This window comes from Melospiza georgiana, chromosome 6 (genome assembly GCF_028018845.1).
Source record: "Melospiza georgiana isolate bMelGeo1 chromosome 6, bMelGeo1.pri, whole genome shotgun sequence".
Taxonomy (NCBI): Eukaryota; Metazoa; Chordata; class Aves; order Passeriformes; family Passerellidae; genus Melospiza; species Melospiza georgiana.
The window spans coordinates 17,196,975-17,218,616 of record NC_080435.1 but is presented as its reverse complement, the minus strand read 5'-3'; the positions used below and the strand labels follow the sequence as shown (position 1 = coordinate 17,218,616).

Here is a 21,642-nt window from a genome sequence, read left to right as displayed (position 1 = left end):
GGGAGTGTCACAATTCAGGACAAGAGCATGCAAAAGAAGTAAATTACCTAGCATTGCACTTTGATCAGAGAAAAAAGATGTTTCAAGCAAAAATTCAGCAAGTACCAAGTATGTCACAGCAGAAGTGCTGAATAACCTGACAACATGTAGCTTCATATATGTTGCCTTAAATGATCCAATATCTATTCTTGATTATAGCTTGCCTTGAACTGATAATGTGGTGCCAAAATTTACCAGGTCTTAAATACATATGAATCTATATTTGGATTATCTTTCGCATCTCTAAATTAACTAAAGTAAATTGAAAAAATATTCACATGGTGTCAAAACACTCCTAAATATGTAGCTGAGCTCACTATTTAAATTTAGAGGCATTGTCAGGGAACAATGGACAGAATGTTTTTTCATTTCATTTTAGTTTTTAAAAGTTGGTGTTACAATGTAACTTGCAGTACATGGAGTTAGGGACCTCTGCCATTTAGGCACATATGAAATTTTTTTCAAATGCAAGATACCAAAAAAGGGCACAGTGACTTTATACAAGGAACTCCTGCAGAAAGGATTCTTAAAAGAAGGCAAGGCACGATACTCAGAAACAATTCATACAGAAAAACATTGTATTTTAGCCTGCCACAACTGCTCATTAAATCTCAGATTAAGATTTCATCTAGGTTCCTGTGCTACCATTCTTCCACTTCCTCACCCAGGAGTTTGACACCAACTTAACAGTTTGGATTGTGATATGGAAAAGCTAAAAAATGCCTGAGCAACACTTAAAAATTACACAAGGAAGTATAAAGCTGTGCTAGACTTTACACTGAGCAGCCCTCAGGGCAAGAAAGCCCTCCCTGAGTGAGTAAAGATGCTTCTAGTGCAGAACAACACAGCAGACATCCAACATCCATTATAACAGACAGGCAATCTAGATTTGGAGAACAGAAACATCCTTCACCTGTGATGGCCTGCTTTTATAGCAGCTTTTGGCTATTGCAGGAATTTCTATATAGGCCACAAATAAAGAACAGGATGTTATCAACTGCCTGGGATCAGAAAAGGGAAATGCATAAGAAATCATCCATGTGCTGCTGCAGAGCCCCCCAGCGGGACTGCCAGAAGATTTTTCTCTTGTGGCAGCTGGGGAATATATTTCTTTATGCACCTTACAAATTCAGAATTCCCTGCTCTTTTTCTATCAGAAAATTTTGACTAATATAGATACATGAAAAGAGACTTAAATGAATTAAATTAATTAAAACTCCTTATTATGACAAATGGGCAAAGCCAAAGACTTGAGGGTCAATCGTAGCCCTAAGAAGGCTGAAACAAAACAGACGTTATTCTGCAATTTGCATTTTCATGCAACTTCCCAGCATCATTTAGAAGAAAAGTTAATTACTCTGATAACTGGTTAATTTCAAACTTCCAAATGTAAAAATGTTTCAGTTAAAAATATAGTACTGATCTGTTTCTTAGCAGAACTGCTTTTTTTGCTCTTAGAATTAAATGTAGTGTTTCAGTGACAACAAAGTAAACAAGTTCTGGGGCACAGAATTTCCTTAATCTTAAGCTTCTCTATATATTAATAATACTTTAAAAATAAGTTCTCAACTTCAACTTGACACTGAATTTATTATTGCCTCATGTTTATTTATAATCGTCATGTTTTACAGGTGCTGATTTTCAGATCCATTTCCTATTCTTTAACTGTGGTGTACTTACTGATATATACTGGATCCTACATTTAGCCAAATACAAATCCTACATAACTTTATTTGAAAGCAACAAGCAGAATGTTTTCAGCCAGATCTAATCTAATACACAAGGAACCCTTTTCCAGGTGGCACATTGCCTGTGTAAGGTTTTTACTCACTGCTCTATTTCTCTGCGATATCTCTCCTCTTCCTCTGCAGCCTTCTGGGAAATCTCCAGCTTTCTTCTATAATAAGTGGAATTAGGACAACATGATAAAAATAGTATTTTCTGAGTAAGAACCTGAACAAAGTGTGTCAGCATATAGTTAAAAGTTAAATACAGTAAATACATTTGTATTGGGGAAAAATGCCCTGTTTTAAAAGTTATCTTTGACACCAAAGGTTCAGTACCGTTTCCTAGGAACCCTGAGGACATTCCTGACCACATGGATAATAAGGACATACACTCTTAATTGTCTGAGTCACTATCTTCTTTGGAGAAAAGACTATAGTATGTTTTTGTATGAGTTTAAAACTTTTAACTATCTTGCTAAAAATAAAGCATGAGTGAATAGCATCAGGAAAATAATGAATACCACACATTGGGGTATGAGAGTCAGGGAGCAGCAGGACTCTTCTACTCAAGATGGCTTTAAATACTATCAGCTTTGAAAGCCCAGAATATCAAGAGCATCACAGGACAAACATTTTATGAACAGAGACTCTGCAAAAGCAAAACAAAGTTAATCTAAGTTGAGAATCTTCTCACTTTGGTGAGAAATATCACAGAAATAATTATGTGCTCCTGTCTTCCATGCCCTCCCCAAATCCAAGCTAAATTTTTCAGGCTGTCCTATAGTGAGTTCTCACAATCTCTCTTTCTCTTGCTGCTCTTTGATGATTTTGTTGGTCTCCAGCGCAAGGCGCTTCTGATGCATTAACTCCTGGCGCTCCAGCTCACGGAGACGTGCTTCTCTTTGCCTTTCTTCTTCAGTCATGAACAGCTCCTTGCCCTGAAATCAAAACCACCACTTCCATCACTTGTGAAAATACCTCAATATTGCAGTTCTTCTAGGAGATGACTCAAACCCAATTACATAGTAGCACATCTGTGGATGCTGACAGTCTGGTCCGATAAACTTTCCCAGGCATTATTCTAGAGGAGCTTGACAAAGTTTATCTGACTTTCTCTCTGACCAGACTGTCAGCATCCACAGCACATCTGCCATTTCCTCACACTGCTCTTCCTAAGGAACACACCCTGGAAGATCCTCAAAGACCTGACTGCTTACTCCAAGGAGCTATTCTAGTTTCAGCCTCTCAGTTATTATGTACAAAACACTTCAGACAAGGTTTGCAACTACTGAAGCCAGCAACATCACCATAGGGGTCATGCCAAATTTATGCTCAGTGTCACTCAGGAAAAAAAAAAAATTACATTATACTTTGTTGAAACTTCACTGGGCGATGAAATACCAGAAAACAGAACACTGAATGATTCCCAATGTGAAGAGAACTACACAGTTACTGTGTTTTAATGCTCTTAATGCCTGGCTGCTGCAGAAACATGTCACCATTCTGGACCCCAAATATAGGGAATGTACATCCCCAAAACACACTGCAGTTTATGTATTTCAGTTGGTTTTATGTACTTTAGTTAGGTCAGTTTACGTGTTTCAGTTGGTTCCCTTTTCATTTGCTTTACAATTAAGACACTAGCGCTATTTTCTGTTCAAGAAAGCTATTTCTATTCTGCTATAGGTAGAACACTTTGGTAATATTAATCTAATTTTCATTTCTGAAAGAAAAATCACATGTTAATTAGGAATGTAGGATTTTTCCTGTCTCTAAAGTGCAAAGTACACATCTTGAACAAAACCAGGCATTGAGGAATGTCTTTGCACCATAGTAAGGAAACTGTTTCCTTATGCTATCTGTTCTCCAGTCAAAGATGTCTGTTGAGAAGATGATGCAAGGGGAAGGAGTGAGGAACAGAGGAGTTCCATAGCAACAATTTGCCATTTTAAGGATATCACCCCAGTGATGCATGCTGAGGTAGATCTCATATTTTTAAAGTTGTTAACATAACTGGGAGTTGAAACTAAATCCTTAGGATGTTGAATTCCTGGAGCCTCATCAACTAACCCAGAATATTTCTTTAAATAATCTCTACAGCACCTTTGGACAACTTCATGTTTTGTTACTCTAAGAGTAAATCAAATAAACTATTAATTCCTTAATGTAGCTACACAGTATACATTAGCCCTTAGGAAGTAGCTGAAGTGACTTATTAAATCTTTTTTTTCCCTATTTAACTCAGTTGCAGGGCAATTAGAAACCTTGGTCTTTGATTAGTCTATGGAACTTGATTATCCTCTTGTATACAACTACACACTTTCTATAAGGATTAAAGCAGTGAAAACATTAAAACATTTATTGAAAGTCACACTGAAGTCAGAGGGAAGATTTAATTAAATTTCAGCTGGCTTTACATTAGACCTCAAAGGCTTAGGGTTCTGTTGCACAGAACAGTGGAAATGAAAGATAGAGCAATTTTCAGTGTGTCAATACACTAATGAGATCAGATAAACAGTTACAAAAGGAACTCATTTGGAATAAGACTGAGGCATCAGCTATTCAGGATTAAAAATCATTTGTCTCCAATCCAATTCACCTTTCATGTTTCAGCAGAAGCAGATATCTATTAGAACAGAAGCTCTCAAACATGAGAGACCATTACAATAACGTCAATTTCCATTCCTTGTGAAGGAAATGATTTTGCATTGGCCCACAACCATGTTTTATTTGACAATACTTGGTGTGGTATGAAAGAGTAACATGCCACTCAAAACTGTGCTGGTTTGACAGAGGTATAGATCTTATACAGAAACACAGCTTTTGTTTTTATCCATTTATTTTTACCATTTATTTACTCACACAGCTTTACTCCTTTCTGCTTACAAATGTTCTGCTTTTACAAATACGCTACTTACAGCGCCTGCTACCACAGAGATAGTCAAAGTACGGCTGCTCTTGAGCACTCTGACAGCCTGAAAATTAAAACAAAACAAAAAGCAGTGTGAAGGAAGGGATAAAAGGCCAGTAAAATGCTAGTTACCAAGACTGGAATTTCCAGAACTAAATAGAGTCATAGGTATGCAAATATCCAAAATCCATGTTCAATACATAACCCCTTGAGCTAACAGCCCAGAATCAGAACATACTTTTTTGTGGACAGGAAAACAGGATACATACTTAATAAGCTGGCAACTACAAATCCAGGGAATTAAGAAGACTTTTACCTCTTTGTGATCCACATTAGAAAAGTCCACTCCATTCACCTCAACAATCTGGTCGCCAACCTAAAGGAATTAATGCAGATTTTAGTACAGATGCTAAGTTAGTACATACATTCAATGAAAACAGAAAGAAATGTGCTTTCTAACACCCTTCACATAACAATCATGGGTACTAGCAGAGTGCAAGGGGAACAGACTGAAAACTGGTCAAGCTTGCATACTCCTGCACTGGGATCTGCCATTGCCACTGCTTGGGATCAAATCCTGAGCTTGAAGGAATATTGGTCTGACTCAGGTCACTCCTGTTCTTACATTTTAGAAAACTAGCTTTGTTTGAAATGTAATCACTAGATATTTCTTTCCTATGGGGAAGAAAACCCCCCTGAATCCTTGGAGTTGTCAATACAAAACAAAAATTCCTTTTGGCACCTACCTTGCAAGGTGCTAAACTTACCTCTAAACCCACCTCTGCTGAAAGAGAATCCGGCTTAACATTGCTGATAAAAATGCCTGGTTTTTGTGTTGGACCACTGGAAATACTGGAAATGTAGAAAATCCCAAACATTAATTGGATAATATTTATAGAATAATATTTATGAGGAATACAGCGTAATACAGTGAGTAGTTTTAGCTGTTTCTTCATAGTTTTTTCTGCTTGGATAATATTTATGGTATTAGCCAATTCTGAAACAAATACCAGTACACACACAGTGGTTTATCATCCTATCTTCCTACTCTCCACCCCACAAAACTGGTTTAAAAGAAAAACCTAAAAGAAAAATAATCATCTGTATTTTGCCTTACATGCTGAAACTTACATGTATGCTGACTTACAGTCTAAAGGACTGGGGCACTAATGATACCTGAAAGTGAGCAAGCAACACAATGAAGAATTATTTGCTGAACTGCATGACCCTGTATGTATAAAACATTGTTATTTTCTCAGGATTATTTAGTAGGAATAAGAAGGATGTTTCATCCAGGGGCCAACATCTAGATCAGGAACTTTAAGCTGCAATCTAAGCTGGGCCTAGACACAAACTATTTTGTAGATTATACATTCAACGAGTGATACTGAGCCACCTCTCCAGGTTTGTAAATTATTTTTTAAAAACCTTTACATCCTCCAAATTAAAGGAGAAAAGAGGCCTGATGATTACAACTATCTATTTCTAAATATATAAGAAATCCTACAATATCCCTTTCTACTCCAAAATCTCCATAAGTATTGCAAGGAGTCCAAGAATCCCAGAATCATATTTCTAAAATATCTTGTAAATTCAAGATTGATTTTAGGAGCTGGATGTAGCTTTGTGATCATGTTTTAGCTCTGAAAAGGGTCAGAGACTGCAGAAAGTAAACCTGACAGTGGACAGTGCTGGAATTTGCTATGTCACTGAGCAGCACTTTTAAGTATTCAAAAATGTAAAAGCATTTACAAGATCCAATTCCATGACAAGTTGTACTAAGGCACTTTCAGTCCATTCTTATTTTTAAATTTTAAAGTTCTTTTCTTCATGACAGCACTTTTAACACAGCTACTTACACTTTGCCTAAAAATATGCAGTATGGGCCACAGATACCCTACTGTTAGCCTTCCTGATCCAGCATGGATCTTCCTTTGTCTGATAACATAGCCAAGAAGGATGGAAATAACTGCCTTGAGTATCTCCTTTAAAAAACAGTGACATTAAACAAAAAACATGTACCCACCTGCATCCCATGCCTTTTGTACCAATCAAGCTAATGAAGACTTTCTTCTCTTTACTGTCTCTCCCTCCAGAAGAAGCAAGTCCAGCCACACTGCCCTTTCCTTCCTGTACAGGGATTAAACAATGATGCAGATGTTAATTCTGTCTTGAATTCATATCAAGACTACTATAAAATTTCATGTAGCCAGGATGAATCCCAGCCAGCATCAAGATAAGATTCAAGGTCCTATTAAAGGCTCCAAGGTCCTATCCTGCTGGAAATGAAAGTGAGGTAGAGTCATTTCAGTGGAGCTGCATGGCTGAGGTGAAAGACTGAACTTATCTGTTTGCAGAAGATTACTTAAATAGTCAAATTTTGTCTTCAGAAAAGGGTGGAGGAAAATCAGAGGAAAGTGATACGAAAAAATAATAATTTAGATTATTGTTTCCTGACAAAAAGGTTGGAGAAATACATGATAAGGCTCACTATTTAAGTATGTCTTTCTTCCTGAAAGCAAAATAACAGTAATTGTGGTGTTTCTTTTCACTTCTGCAACCCTTAGAAGTCACTTGCATTCAAAGTTGTAATTCCTCCACTAATATGCCTAAAATAGGCCAAATAATCTGATAAAGATTTATGCAGTAGAACTACAGCCTGGGAAGCTAATAAGCTCAAGCAAAATGAAGAAGCAATTAATGAGTAAAAGCAATTTCATTTGTGTCCTGCCCTTTCCTTACCTAATAGCTCTAGAATAATTTCATATCACAAAAGATGTTCCTCACAGAAGCCTTTCAACAAGATATTGCATTATAGTAATGCATCAATAGCTTCTCTGATAAGGTCAGAGGAGAAAGTGTTTCAGAACCATTACAGACTCCCCAGAAGACATTTAACAAAATATTGATCTCTTACCCCACACTCTGACACAAACTGATCCACATATTGCCATTTAAGGGGTTCATCTGGTGAACTAAAAGGAAAAAGTAATTTTAAATAATGGGACAAAATAAATGTCAGTGTATTCTACAAGCTTACTTTGGAACGAAGCCTTCTGTTTGGCATTCACAACTTTCTTTGGATACCATTCATATTCGGTTTATTTTCCAGAAATTTAAACAGAACATTAAACAAGAGTACAATTATTGGGGCTAGTAAAGGTTGAATATAAAATAGATAAAGCCCTCTCAGGTAAAACAATTTTAGGAAACTCAGAGGAAAACTGTAAAATGAACCATAACCACTCAAACATCTTACAGAAATGTCTATGCAGGGTGACACCTCCCGTCATTAACACTTCTCAAACATTCCACCTAAAGATTCAGCTTTTCAATGGAAATTGCAAGACCAAAACAATTTTAAATTTTTTTAAACTCTGAAGCCATCATCATATGCTACATACACAAAGAAGCAGTGGAGCTCTCTGCTAAGCTAGGTGGATTGATAATTAAATTTCCAGGGGATTTCTGTGACAAATGAGGAAATAGAAATTGGTTCATTTAAGTAGGCAACTGGTATAATATCAGATTCATCAAGCAAGACATCTGCCTGTTCATTAAAAAGGATGTGACATTTTAATCAGCATTCAAACATTTTCATAATTAAACACAGATTCTTGGGATAGAAGAGGCTGTGCAAAAAATGAATCTGTTTTCAAATGAAAAGCCATTACCTTTTGACAGGTATCATGCCAACATCTGAAAAAGAAAAATACTTTGTTATGTTCCTGCAGACCACAAACAATCCATTAACAGCAATCATTGGTGACAGAGGTGATTTTCTGTGTTACTTACACCTCACTTTTATGGACACGATTTTCTTTGTACGAATGAGGTTGATGACTTCTTCGTGTGTGCATGATGAAATGGAATATCCGTTTATGCGCACTATCTCATCCCCAACCTCACAAACAAAAGGGAAAAGAAAAAGTAATTGAGTTAATAATTTTAGAAGTTTTTAAGATTGAATGTAATCTGGCAGTCATTTGGCTACAAAGGTTAGATCATGTCGATTCATGAGTACTTTCTGAGTCTCAGATAATGTCAGAGCAGACTTACCTGTATTTGTTTTGAATTAATACCTAACACCAAAAGGGCAAATTAATGGCCAAATAAAAATTTTATAAATACTGTCTACTATACATCAGATTTGTATTCCACAGATTACTTTAAAAACAAGTCTGTGTTTTAATTAAAATAATTTTAGAGTTATTTTCTTTTATGTTGCTTTTACCACATATTTTCTGAGATACCTTCCTTAATATATTTGATCAATAGGAAACTAAACTTAGTCTTATTATCTTGCCTGATTTTGGATTGAGAAAACACATTATTTTAAGGGATTTTACCTTTTTTTCATTTGCTTGGGGACCCCACTGACATTTATTGCCAATCCAATGGCAGCAACCCGAGGACATTCCCTGGCAGTGTTCAATTCAATAGTGTAGAACAGATAAGGTGCTTTCAGCCACTTCTATAAAATTTCAAATCTTATTTATCAAAGTACAATCAAAAAGTTTCTCTTCCTCTAATATAAATCCAAATTTGATATGCCATGATGACTAGAGAGAATTTTCCAAGTTTTTATGAACTCTGCCCAATGATCCTTTTACCCAGCCAGGCTGAGAAGGAATCAGTGATGAAGACATTGCCTACTTCATTTTAGGTAGTGCCTTATTATCTGCCCAATATTACAATGAAAAATTCCAGGTCCTGGCTGGAGCACCATAAACAAAAACTTTTACTTGATGTGAACCACGTGATGTAGCTGTATGAAAATTAGTGCATGATTTCTTCCATTATCAATGCAGATCAATCCACTGCACAGTAAAATATACAAATGATTACCATGAAATTACCTTAAACCATCCACCATATCATCTTATACCTCTGATCTCCACATGGACAAAGCCAAATTCTTTAGGTCTTTCCAGAAGCATTTCCTCTCAACTATTGTGAATATTTTTTATGACAAATGTATTTGATGAGACTTTTCTCATTAACACCAACAGCATGGGATTTTATTCTCAGTCAATGAAACTTTGGGTGCCTCCTCACAAATGTGTCTGGTTTCATGGCAGCATTATCCCCAGTTAATGATTGCCTAAAATGTTCCATTTAAAGACTCAAGTGTCAAGCTTCCAAAGTCCACTTTAGGCTTAAGTTTTCCATGCTGGTATCTGCATTAGGCTGACTTCAGTTTTCAGCAAAGCTAAAGAAACAATATTTTTGATATTTTTATTCAAGAAAATTTAGGTGGAATGCATCATCAAGCTCTTTTTAAAAAAACCCTACAATTACTTTATGAGAGGCTCTGTGCTTTCCTTTTATATGAGAGGATTGAGTGGAATTGGAAGTAGAAATTCCTCAACATAGCCTATGTTCTAGACATCTTAACACACAAAAAGATAAGACATTGTGTGACAGGACATTAGGGTTGCTATCACCTTCTGCCTTTTTTCATATTGTAAAGATTCCTTGAATCTTCCTACTGGGATCTGACAAATCAAAAAAAACCCCACAAACAGAAAACCCCATGAATCTATCTTCCTTATTTCTTTCACAAGCTTTTCTAATTCTTCTGGGAAGTGTCTCATGCTGTGCAACACTACACAAAACATTAACATGTCCACTATACCAGGATTGCTCATGGTCCCACTTTCCACTGAAGCTGAGGATTTTTGTCTGACACAACACAGCATCAGAAGGCTACAAAAGCAAAGAAAACTGTCCTGCAGAAAGGAACACAGTCACAGAGGCAAAGCAGGACTGTGGTCCCTAGCTCCTGACCAGTGGGACATCCACTCCCTCTGCTGGGCATCCAAAAATATCTCGTCCACGGCAATGGCCTGCACTCCTAAGAGCTTGACAGTCAGATTTTTAAAATGATCTTTAGTAACAGCAGAAACAGGTCAGTAATGAAGGCCTTTGAAGATACAACCTGTGGTAAAATACAGAATCAGACCAGAAGAGCACATGAGGTCTGCAGTTTATAGTTACATCCCTGACAGGTCCTGCTGTCCCTCGCTTAACCAACTAACAGTTCCAAACATTCCAAACCACATCCATCCACCCTATCCATCTTCTGTTGATTTTACGTATGTGGCAGAGGGGGAGGGTGGGCTTTTTGTTTGGTTCTCTTTTAGTTCAAGATCCCCCCTTTAATCACATCTTCCACATCATGCAGACTCTAACACAGCATGGAGCCTGGGTTTGCGCAAACCTGAGTCTTTAAAAGGGTAACCTCTCATCCTGTTATTGGCTGCCATGCCTTAACACACAGAAAGCCCCAGTTTCAGGGCTGCAAATGACAGTGCCATCCTGGGGTTTCTGCACCAGCAGAACTCACACCGTTCTGAGGATATCAGCATTCACTGAGTCAAATCTATTCTCATCTCCCCAAGAAGCACTTGCAAAATTATAAATGCACACAAGAGCATATTTTATTTTCCCTCCAGTATGGGAATAAACTTTTCCCATACAGGTATTTTTAATACTCTCCTCCACTGGACTGTCATCTTATTTCTCAAACTCAACACCCTTCACTCAACGTAATGACATTTGTATTGCTGACAGACAATAACTGAGGTTGGTTTACAAATAACCCTATTTATCTAGGCTGAACTACAGAAGACCTACAAACATACAGCAAACTGCTTCTCTTTAGGATACTCGAACAGCTTTTCCTGAACAATGGTATCTAATATTGGAGTAATTAATAGCTGTTTTCATGTATTTTGTTACTTTCGTACAGGTATCACTGTATACCAAGCTAATGAATCAGAGCTGTAGAGATAAAAGTCTGTGGGACTGAGCAGAGTAGAACAGTAACAATTATTTTGGTATTATATCACAGTTTCCCCTTTCCCTATCCAACCAAGAGATGACAGACTTTAGAAAAAAGATGCAAACCTAACTTTTTCTCAAGTAAAATGCCTATTATTTCTAACTTTTAACATGAGAAATATAATATTTAGTGCTTCTAGGAAATGGAAGGGCTTCATATAATAACATCAACTGTTTCAAATTTCCCATTTTGTATACTGCTACCACTTTCATCATTCACACCAATCTCTTTGTATTCAGCAGAATCCTCACATACAAGTATCAAAAAGCAGTGGGGGGGTGGGGGAGATGAAGTCCGTTTCTTAATGGAAGGACAAAACACTTGCACCTTTTAGAGAAACTGTAGTCCAAAAAGGGTCAAACCTACAAGTATCACAGAGAACTTTCATTATTATTTGGTCATTTTAATGTAACTTGGAAAGTACCTCGAGAAAAAACATGCAATTTGAACTGGAAATTTTAAAAGCTGCAGGATGTAAAACTGATGGTATAATAGAAAATCATTATACCTTTCTCAGACTGCATTTTTGGGATCGAAAATGTGTAGAGATTTTGTTAAATAAATCAGGTGGGTGAAATTTCAGAAGCAGTTGGCTTTACTGTGAGACAGCAATTTAGAACAATGGGCTGCCTGTCAGGTCTTGTTATTCAGTGAGGTTCAGAAAGTGCCTAGTGCCACCTTTTATCCAGGCACTTTAGGCTGAGCTTTAACACCACGTATCAAAAACCAGAAGCCAGGCAGTTACAGGAGCTGCAAAGCACCACCTGCCCATATGAATTCATATAATCCCTAACAAGTTCAGAGTCAGTGTCAAGCATTCTTCCCCCTTATTGTCCCTACTTTGTCAGCTAAACCCTAACAATGTCCTGATTTGCAAGAGAGTCCACACGCTCCAGCCCAAAGATCCTTTACAAACCCCCTGACTGACACCAACATGTCCAACAACGACCCTGGTCACAGAAAGCCAAGGGGCCTTTTTGTGTACAGAGAAAGCAAGAAAACTGACATCCTAATAAGAGCACAACAGCTGAACATCACTCCTTATGCAGTGATGGTGTCAAAATGTTAGTGTGAAAGAAGCAGAGATGCAGAGCTGCAACACAGCCTTAACACCAATGTATTACAATGTATTTAAGGCAGTGGCTAGTAAGTCCTTTATTCATCAGCATCATTAGTGCCTTCCAATATTTTCCAGAAGATGTCTACAAAAGCCAAATAAGGGACTGGTCTTGATCTTTTTCTCAAGTTTCTAGCAGTCGAGCAAGGAAGCAGAGGCAATCTCTCCTACTGAGCTCCCCACAGCCCAGGAACAACTCCCTTGTCTACACTTCCCATTCTTGCTGTGTCATGCAGAAGATGAGATACATCAACCTTTGTAGTGCAAACTGAGAGGGTCCATCAATGTCCTTTTCTGCAGTTGCCCATTGGCAAATCCCATGCTTAAATTAGGCTGAGCACACATAGAGCACAAGGTTTGTGCTGAGCTACAACACCCTCTCAGTTCTAACTACACACAAAACTCGTGGTTTTGTTCCAAGGAGTTTGTAAAGCATCCCCCTGGATGCACCTGTCACACATGCTAGTCATGCACCTGTGCAGAGCAGGCTGACAGAAGATGGAACCAATTCAAAGGTGGTTGTGGATGGGATATATAGGTAGGAATGCACAAACAGAAGGGCATGCACATACATGAAACAGAAACAGTTTAAATTCTAGAAAGCTTTCAGCATGAGTGACACAAATAGGGAAACCTAACTTCATCTGCTTTGTTGATATCTATTTTTATTTTTTCATTTAAGAGATTTGTGAGGTAATATTGAAGCATATCTACAAAAACATGCTAGCTTAATTAAACTTAATTAAAATTAATGAATCATACTAGTCTAATATATTTTGGACTAGTGTTAAACACAATCCTTAGCCATCAATACTTGCAGTAGATATTCAGACTTGACAAATTAAAAGTAGCCAGGCATATTATATATATTATATTAGCCTTTCCAGTCAGAAATTCATATTCAGAAATTCGTATTCAGAAATACCTTTAGTACACCTTATCAGATTCAAAGTCTGATAGAAAGATGCAGACATTTGCCACAGCAATTTCTTACTTCTCTCTTCACTAAGCAATGCCACATTCAAAAAGAAACCAAACACCCAAAACATTATTAATGCAAATTACATGAGTATTGCAGTGTTTCTACACATAATTATTTTTGCCAATCTTGTTGGCAACTTCATGTATCCAAAATTCAATCACAGAAAGTGCAATTCTATGCAGTAAAGAGGATACTGGGAATAGTAAAAAATGAGTTATTTATTTTATTGCATAGACCAAAACCCCCACAATCTATACATAAAGTTCAAGTAAATATTTCATTACACAAATGATATCTATGCAAGATGGAATTAACACTTAGCATTTATATGTTCTGTTCTACATTTAATCAAAACGTAGGAACGTAAAGCATTCTTCTACAGTCTAGAAATCCTTCTTCCCATCTGCTTACATATAACTGTTGCTACTCATGAAGTATAAGCATTCCAGGAAAACTTTAAGCCTTCAAAAATTAGCATATCCCAAACAAGAAAAAAAGAAGGCTTACATATAATTAAGAACAGCAAAATAAACATTTTTAATGACTTGATTCACCACTGGTATAATGGTATTTACCATGGCACTACTTTACATGTAGGAATTCGATTTGAAGTGACAAAGAGCATCTTGGCAAAATCAACTTCTGAATGTTAAAGAACAACCAATTAGCACCTAACATGAATATAGAATTTTCTTACCTGAAGTCCAGCATTGTCTGCCTGCCCTCCTTTAACTAACTGAGAGATGAAGAGGCCACAGCTGAATTCCACTCCACCTCTTACACTTAATCCGAGCCCTTCAGGATCCAATCGATCCAATCTCACCTCTTTCAGCTTTCTGCAAAAATGGAACACACTTGAGTGTTCAGCTGCATAACACCTTGTCTCAATAATGTTTCATATGCAAGTTAGACATTATTTTTCACTTATATAATTTAGGCATAAAAAGCAAGTTCACTGAAGTTTGGATGGATGTGTGTTAGCTAAACTATCAAGTTTATTCATATGAAAAGATATTTTCAATCACTGAAACTGCTTTTAGAAGTTTAGAGCGATGAGATTTTTCTATTATGAAATTCAAGAAAAATGAGAAAATATTGGTTTTGACTCCTTTACTTTGCTGTTACTAGATTAAACCACTTGGCAAACAATTTAGGTACAGTATAGGTAGTTAGCAGGTAATTTAGGTACAGTACAGGTAGCTTGGCAAACAATTTAGTTACGGTACATGTAGCTGTACTTCTAGCAAATATAGCTAAAGTAAAATAACCATGCCCAAATCTACACAGATGGACAATATTTTACTCTGAATTTACCTCAGTAAACTCAGTATTTCTTGTTTTTTTATTTAAGTTAGCTGCATTGTTTTGTTGCTGCTCTGCATTGTCTCACCGTGATCGTTTGGGTGTAAGCTGATCATATTCCACCTGGTGCTTTAATGGGATGAGTGGGCGGATAGCATCGAACAGAGGCAGCCTGCTTGGTTCATTAATCACCAGTTTTAGGTCCCCCACCAACACTGGGAGATTCATAGACCTGTCAAAATACAGTGACAAAACAAGCAGGTAAACAACACACCAACAAAAAGTTTCATTTTATAAGTTGTTGTGCTCATGGCTTCAATATGTGTATGTCCTTTCAAGCTACCAAAAGAGATATTTATGCAGATACTGGTTTGATGAAAGCACAGTAATCCCTGAGAAAGGAAACCGTCTGTAAATAAAGAACATTTGCTTCAAAACATGTGAAGTCTTCTATACATTCACTTAATATTTTAAGGTTGTGCACGTCATGTTCATAGACGGCATCTCCAACTTCATTCTCAGAGTATCTACAAGATTTATGGAACCATTTGAAAATAACTTTCCAGATTAGACCCACCTGCCTAATGGATTTTTGTTTCTTTATTAGTTAGGGATCCTTGTAAGTAAATATAGGCTACAAGCTCTTTCCTTTCCTGAACTTAGAGTACTGACAAATTGTTTCAATCCAGGACAAAAAAATATGCCAATATTCAGCAGCTAGAGGAAAGACTTTAAGTTCCAGTTTTTGTTCAAAATGAAATTTGAAGGGTGATTAACTAATCCACAAAACCTACAGAAGTTAAACTGTTGTAAACATCTCTTTCATGGGAGCTAAGCAAAGTGGTCTCCTTGAAATCGTCAGCACTGAGATGGTTATAATCTACAAAATATACTTTGTTGTACAGCTGCAGGAGTGGAGGAACAGCTAAGGTTCAACAGAGCTATTCCTATAAAATATTCAGTTAAACTTCTTCTGTGTTATTTACTGTTCCCTTTCTTTAAATTCACATTTCCTGGCATGCAATATTCCTGAGGTATGGGCACTGAAAATACACATCAGGAATACCTATACAGGATTAGAGGTCAAATACTTCTGGAAGTACTATTCACAGTGAAGCAGAAATAAAATGCTAACTCCAACAGCAAATGCACATATTTTTGCCTTAGGGTATTTCATAATGTATTCCCAGGAAGTGATACATCATCATTATATGTTCACAGAGATATTGAAAATTTTGCCCAAGACATTGCAGTTGTGGAAATTGAAGAAAAGTTGCCATATGCATTGTTAATTTTGTAACTGTAAGAAGATTTTAAATAATTCAGACCTGCTGAACCAACTGGCTTTCCAAACAACAATCTTTATGAATGGAAAAGCAATTAGACAGACCAGAGTGAAACTGAATCAGATATGCAGCTGAATACCCCCATAACTACAAACATCAGATGGAAACATATACATTTCACTCAGCTGAGAAGCTTTTAATCAATATGAATGGAAACAATGTCTCTGAGACCCACTTGCCTATGATCAGTGGAAAATATATTCTCATCTTCTCTGAAAAACAATGGATCATGGGCTGATGTAATTTGCAACAAAACAAGTCTGAGGCAACTGTGGTTTAAATCAGTTCAGCAGAAGGGTTGGTAACAGGCCTATCACCTTTCCAATTTTTTACCATTGTGTTGTAATAAGCCAGAGTCATTAAACATGACAAAAAAATTCTGAGTATATTTTTCCAGCTTTGTGAAGGACAGCTGCAAAATTTTGATCAGAAGAGTTCTCAAAAAATCTTTGTAAAGTGATGTCAGCAAAAAATTTGTATCAAACAAATAAGCACTATTTGGAAATATTAATGATTACTATTAAGGCTCTCTTCCCGTTTCCTAAGAACAGCTTTATCACGCAGGAGCCTCCCCCCACACACCCCCAGATATGAATCTGCCAAACTCTTATAAAAAACTGCCAAGTCATAAAACCAAAGTAGCTTTATAAGTGATTACAGACATGCTGCTTCTTTGCCTGCAGGTTATGCTGTGAAACCACAAATTTCATTAAACAGGATAAAAACCTCTTATTTCAATTACTTTTCTAGTAATACGTAGAAAGACTATTTAAATAATCATGAATATTAATTCTTCACATTAAAAAATATTAGTAAAATTTCACACCAAGATATATAAAGCTAGATCTTACTGGTGGTACATCCGCAGCACATCATAAAGGTAATCCTTCTCCGCTTCATTGTCAATTAATAGATTGACCTGAAAACCCAAGGACACTATCATTAATCTCTGACTTAATAGCCCAAATGCTGAACATGAGAGACTTCCACAGATTCTTAAGCCACAGAGCAAAAGTTTCATTAAGGAAAAAGAATTTTTTAAAGATAAATATGTTTTTGCAACAGAGCATTACCTCACAGTGTCACACTTACAATGAGACTTTCTAAAATTAGTATGACAACAATTAGACAAGGTGGTGAATCCTGATATACTCTGTATGCTAGACTTCCCCTCAACAGTAGTATTACTACACTAATATCATATTTGTCTTACCTGATAATCACTGAACTGCTGAATAAATGTCTTCAGAAACCTTTTTGGCCACTCATTAATGTAGCACATGCTGTCACAGATAAAACCAGCGCGCTGAGATACAATCTCTGTGCTGTCGTCCAAACCACCGATTTCAGGAGCTCACTTATAGCATTATGCAAACTGCTACACCTCTGTTCATCTCTGCTCCAGCTCTTAACTGATAGAACTTGCTAGTTTTTCTTTCCTCCCCCACTAATAGCACCTTTACTTAAACCAGTGTCATATTACTATGCCCGCTGTTGGATAATTACAGTAAATTAAAGCAAAAGAAAACCAAACTTGAATTCTTACATGAGGAGTTCAATTTATATTCAGTGATAGTGAGACCTCCACTAATCCTACTTGTAGTGAAAGGTCACATCACATCAGTTTTACATCTGGACAAGCCTGATGTTTAGGAAAGCAATTTACATCTGACCTAAAGGGTAATATTACTGTGACGTGAAGACTGAGAAGCAATTTGCATACTTAAAGAAAGGCCCTTTCTTTCCAGGTTTGCAATGGTTTGTATTATGTTCTAAACTAAATACATGCTTCATATTCCTTTTGTCCCACTTGGCTCTCTAAAGCCAGCAAGTCTTCACATACCAGTGGTTTTCTATTACTTGTACCTCCTGGCTCTCTAAAGCCAGCAAGACTTCGTATTCAGGTGGTTTTCTGTTACTTGTCTCCTCTGGAAAAAGACACTTTCAAAACACCTAAAGGCCAGAAAGCTACATGCAGGTCAAGATTGCTTTACAGTTATACCAGTGAATACCATTTATTCACAGTGAATTTTGACACACATCACATAAAATCTGTCTTAAAAGGAAATAAAATGTTTGCAATCAAAACTTCAGCAATACTGTGCACAGACTCGAGGCAAGGCTAATTGTAAAAGTAAAACTCAAGGTAAAACTAATTCCAGCATCCATTTTTCACTTCCCTAACAGGTAAAGTACAGAGCTCAATCCCCAATGCCAGCTAAGATACTGTATGATCAGTGCCTCACAAAGAACATTAAATGTTTATTAATCCTACTCAGCAAAGGGCAAAACCATCATCATCTCTTTTTCCTGACAGAGAAAGAAAAGACTAACAACATTCAGTTTTTCTCCTAATATGCTTGTGGGTGGATACATCCAGATTTCCCCTCAGAAAACAGAGGGCACCGTCTAAATTCTGCTATTTCTTCTGACAAAATGTTCAGTCTTTCTGGTTGACTCCTGCACTTCTCATGCTACATCAGCAACTTCCTTCTCATCTGACCAAACCCAAGACCCAGGTGATTTCTAATATATTCAGAATGCTACAGCTGGGTTAATCATCCTGGGCCACTCCTACTAATAGGTCATTCTCCTCTTGCTGCCTTCCCATTCATCAATTATCACTGCATCATAGCCACCTGCACCTCCTGCCATTTTCCTAATTCTTTAACTCCTTGGGGTTAAATCTTACTGAGAACACATGCTTTACCTGGACTTATCAGCAGCTTCTAAAAACTGACTCTAATTTCATAAATTCTAAAATATCATCCCTCCACTATATAAAAAAATAAATTAGCAGTGACATGGTTTAACTTGGATCACAGAAGTATTTTAGGATCTGTTTCTCAAGAAACAGATCTTACTGTTTCTCAAGAAACAAATACTTACTGGAGAGTCATGGGATAGGAGATTTCACACCTTTTAAACCAAGCATATTTTAGAAAAACCATCTGGGCACAGCCCTGGACAATTGGCTCTTGAGGGCCCTGAGCACGGGGTCGGGGCAGACAACCTTCAGATGTCTCTTCCACCCTCAGTGATTATTTAAAGAGTCGTCATATTAGTTGTATCATTGATAATCCTAGAATACAGAGTTGATTATGCTCCATTTCTCACTACATACACTGCTCTGTTTTTCATAGAAATTTGTTGTCATCTTATTGTAGGGGTTCCATACTGTTGTCTCCTTATGGCAAAAGTTTCATACCTTCTTGGTGTTTCTCATGGGCAGTTTCCCAGAGCACTGACTCTTCCACCTTCACAAAGCAGCCACTAATCCCAGTTCTCTCACCCACCCCACTCTTTTAGAGCATCTTCTTCTCATTGCTTACAGCTGTGGCCTATTAAAGTCAGACCTGTTCCTAATCCTTGCTAATTGGCCCAGCTGCAACTCCTTAGGGGTAAGATTACTTTCTACACTATCTTTATGTTCTTATATTCTATCCCCTTACAGAAATGAATAAAAAGTCATCACACAATCTGCACCTACATACATAAAAAATGAAGTCTGTCAAGAAGTCTACCTAAGTTTATTCAGTGGAATAGAAGCTGTGAGGAGGAAAAAGCACTTTTTTGGTGTGGAAAAAGTTCAGATGGCAATAGTGCAATATGTTAGCACTATTCTAATCTGCCAGATTTCAAAGAAGAGTATGAAGTCCTGTTTAAGCTAGCCAGATTTTGGAAAACTATTGAAGGAAAGGGAAAAACTGGTTTGGATATATAGCATATTTTACATTGCTGCTTGGTTGACAGGGAAACTGATTATATTTGCTAAGAAAAAAGAAACTAAGAAAAAAAATGTTAAGTAAGATAACTGCCATTAACTGAGGAAATTTAGATCTTGTAGTGAGCATCTTCACTGGTATGTCACAGAAAAAGTAAGCATCCAAGACTGGGTGCTGCAGAGGTCACTAGAAGCAGGATGATGCAAAATAAAAAAAAAAGAAAATACCTATTTCAATGTCTTCTAGCTCTGATAAAGCTGTCACTGATACCTGCATCCCAGCTGTTTGCAGCAACACTGACAATACATCTCACGTTGTCAGGGGTGGGGCTTGAATGATTTATGAATTATAGCAGCAATGAAAGGGAGAAGGTTTAAAGTTCACGACAGTAACCACCCTCCTAGAAACAAGAGTCTTTACAGAAAGGTTGCACAACCCACTGCTGAGTTATACAGTAATAGGGAGCAAGGCAGAAACAATGTGCTCGATGTCTACAGTCATCATGATGATTCAGGTCCTCAATGTTCTTGGACTCCAATTTGACATATAGGTTTTTTTGCACTTCCTCTAATTCATCCTAACAATCCTTTGGTTAATGTGTTTATTACCAGGTGGCAGACACTTCTATAAAACCTTACATTACTTTGTGGAAACTGCGTGTCCTAGCTGATAAAACAAAACAAAACCAAAAAAACCCCAAACCAACCACAACTTTCTTCACTAAACAAAACGATCCCCACAAAGCACTACAGAAAACCTTAATCTGAGAGAGTCCTAAGCGGCTTGGCAAAAACATCTTTTACACATGCAAACTATTTTCCTCCTCCTTTCCTTAATTAGAGCTTTCTGAGCGTTCTTCGCTCATACAATTTTGCGCTCTGCCGAGCACCTATTTAACCGGATAAATGACAAAACGACAACATGCCAGGCAGCCCGAGCGGCTCCGCGTACCAGGCGCGTTTGCCCATGGGCGCACAACCGCGCCGGGGAATGTTAAGGTGGAACCGGAGCGGGCCGAGCCCCGCCGGGTGCGCGCAGGGCTGAGCGGGCGCCGCCAGCGCCTGGACCCGGCACCGGCTCCAACGGAGCACTAAACACAAAACAAACTGCTCCAAGCCGTGGAAAAGCTCGTATATTGGGGAAGGTTCCTCTTCTCTCTCTCTCTCTCTCTCTTTCTAAGGTCTTTAACCCATCCCGCCCCCGGAGGCTGCCACTCGCGCCGGTGGCAGGGCAGTGCCAAGTCCCCGAGCTTCTCCCTCCCTCCCTGCTCCGCGGCTCACCGGGGCACAGCCGTGCCCGGCCGGGGGGGCCGTGCCGCCCGCAGCCTCCGTGCCCCGGCCGGCCCCGCCGCCTCACCTTGTGCCGGAACTCGCGGGCGACGCGGCGCTCCATGGCGCGGCTGCGGGAGCGCTGAGGGCGCTGCGCGGGGCGGCTGCGCGGGCGAGGCCGCGCCCCGGGGCGTGAGAGGCGCGCCCGCCGCCGCCTCCGGCATCCCCGCGATCGCGGGGCACGAGCGGCCGGGCACCGCTACCGGAACGGCCCAGAAAGTAAAACCAAAATAAACATGCATCCATACACGGCCCCTGCCCCGCGGTGTGCTGCCCGGGCTGATCTGTACGACTGGTTCTTTTCAAACGGCACTCGGC

The 21,642-nt window shown here is 38.2% G+C and overlaps 1 protein-coding gene across 1 annotated transcript in view; it reads right to left on the bottom strand.

Moving 5' to 3' along the window:
• Positions 1-21,388, bottom strand: part of USH1C (USH1 protein network component harmonin) — a 47,454-nt gene extending 26,066 nt beyond the window's left edge. Inside the window, exons 1-13 of the mRNA XM_058025794.1 lie at positions 21,353-21,388; positions 17,123-17,190; positions 15,014-15,157; positions 14,321-14,459; positions 8,473-8,581; positions 8,352-8,376; positions 7,595-7,652; positions 6,704-6,798; positions 5,445-5,529; positions 4,994-5,053; positions 4,685-4,741; positions 2,562-2,704; positions 1,871-1,936 (exon numbers count right to left, since the gene is read on the bottom strand). Coding sequence (XP_057881777.1) covers positions 1,871-1,936; positions 2,562-2,704; positions 4,685-4,741; positions 4,994-5,053; positions 5,445-5,529; positions 6,704-6,798; positions 7,595-7,652; positions 8,352-8,376; positions 8,473-8,581; positions 14,321-14,459; positions 15,014-15,157; positions 17,123-17,190; positions 21,353-21,388 — 1,085 coding nt within the window. The remainder of the gene's footprint in view (positions 1-1,870; positions 1,937-2,561; positions 2,705-4,684; positions 4,742-4,993; positions 5,054-5,444; positions 5,530-6,703; positions 6,799-7,594; positions 7,653-8,351; positions 8,377-8,472; positions 8,582-14,320; positions 14,460-15,013; positions 15,158-17,122; positions 17,191-21,352) is intronic.
• Positions 21,389-21,642: the final 254 nt, after the last annotated feature.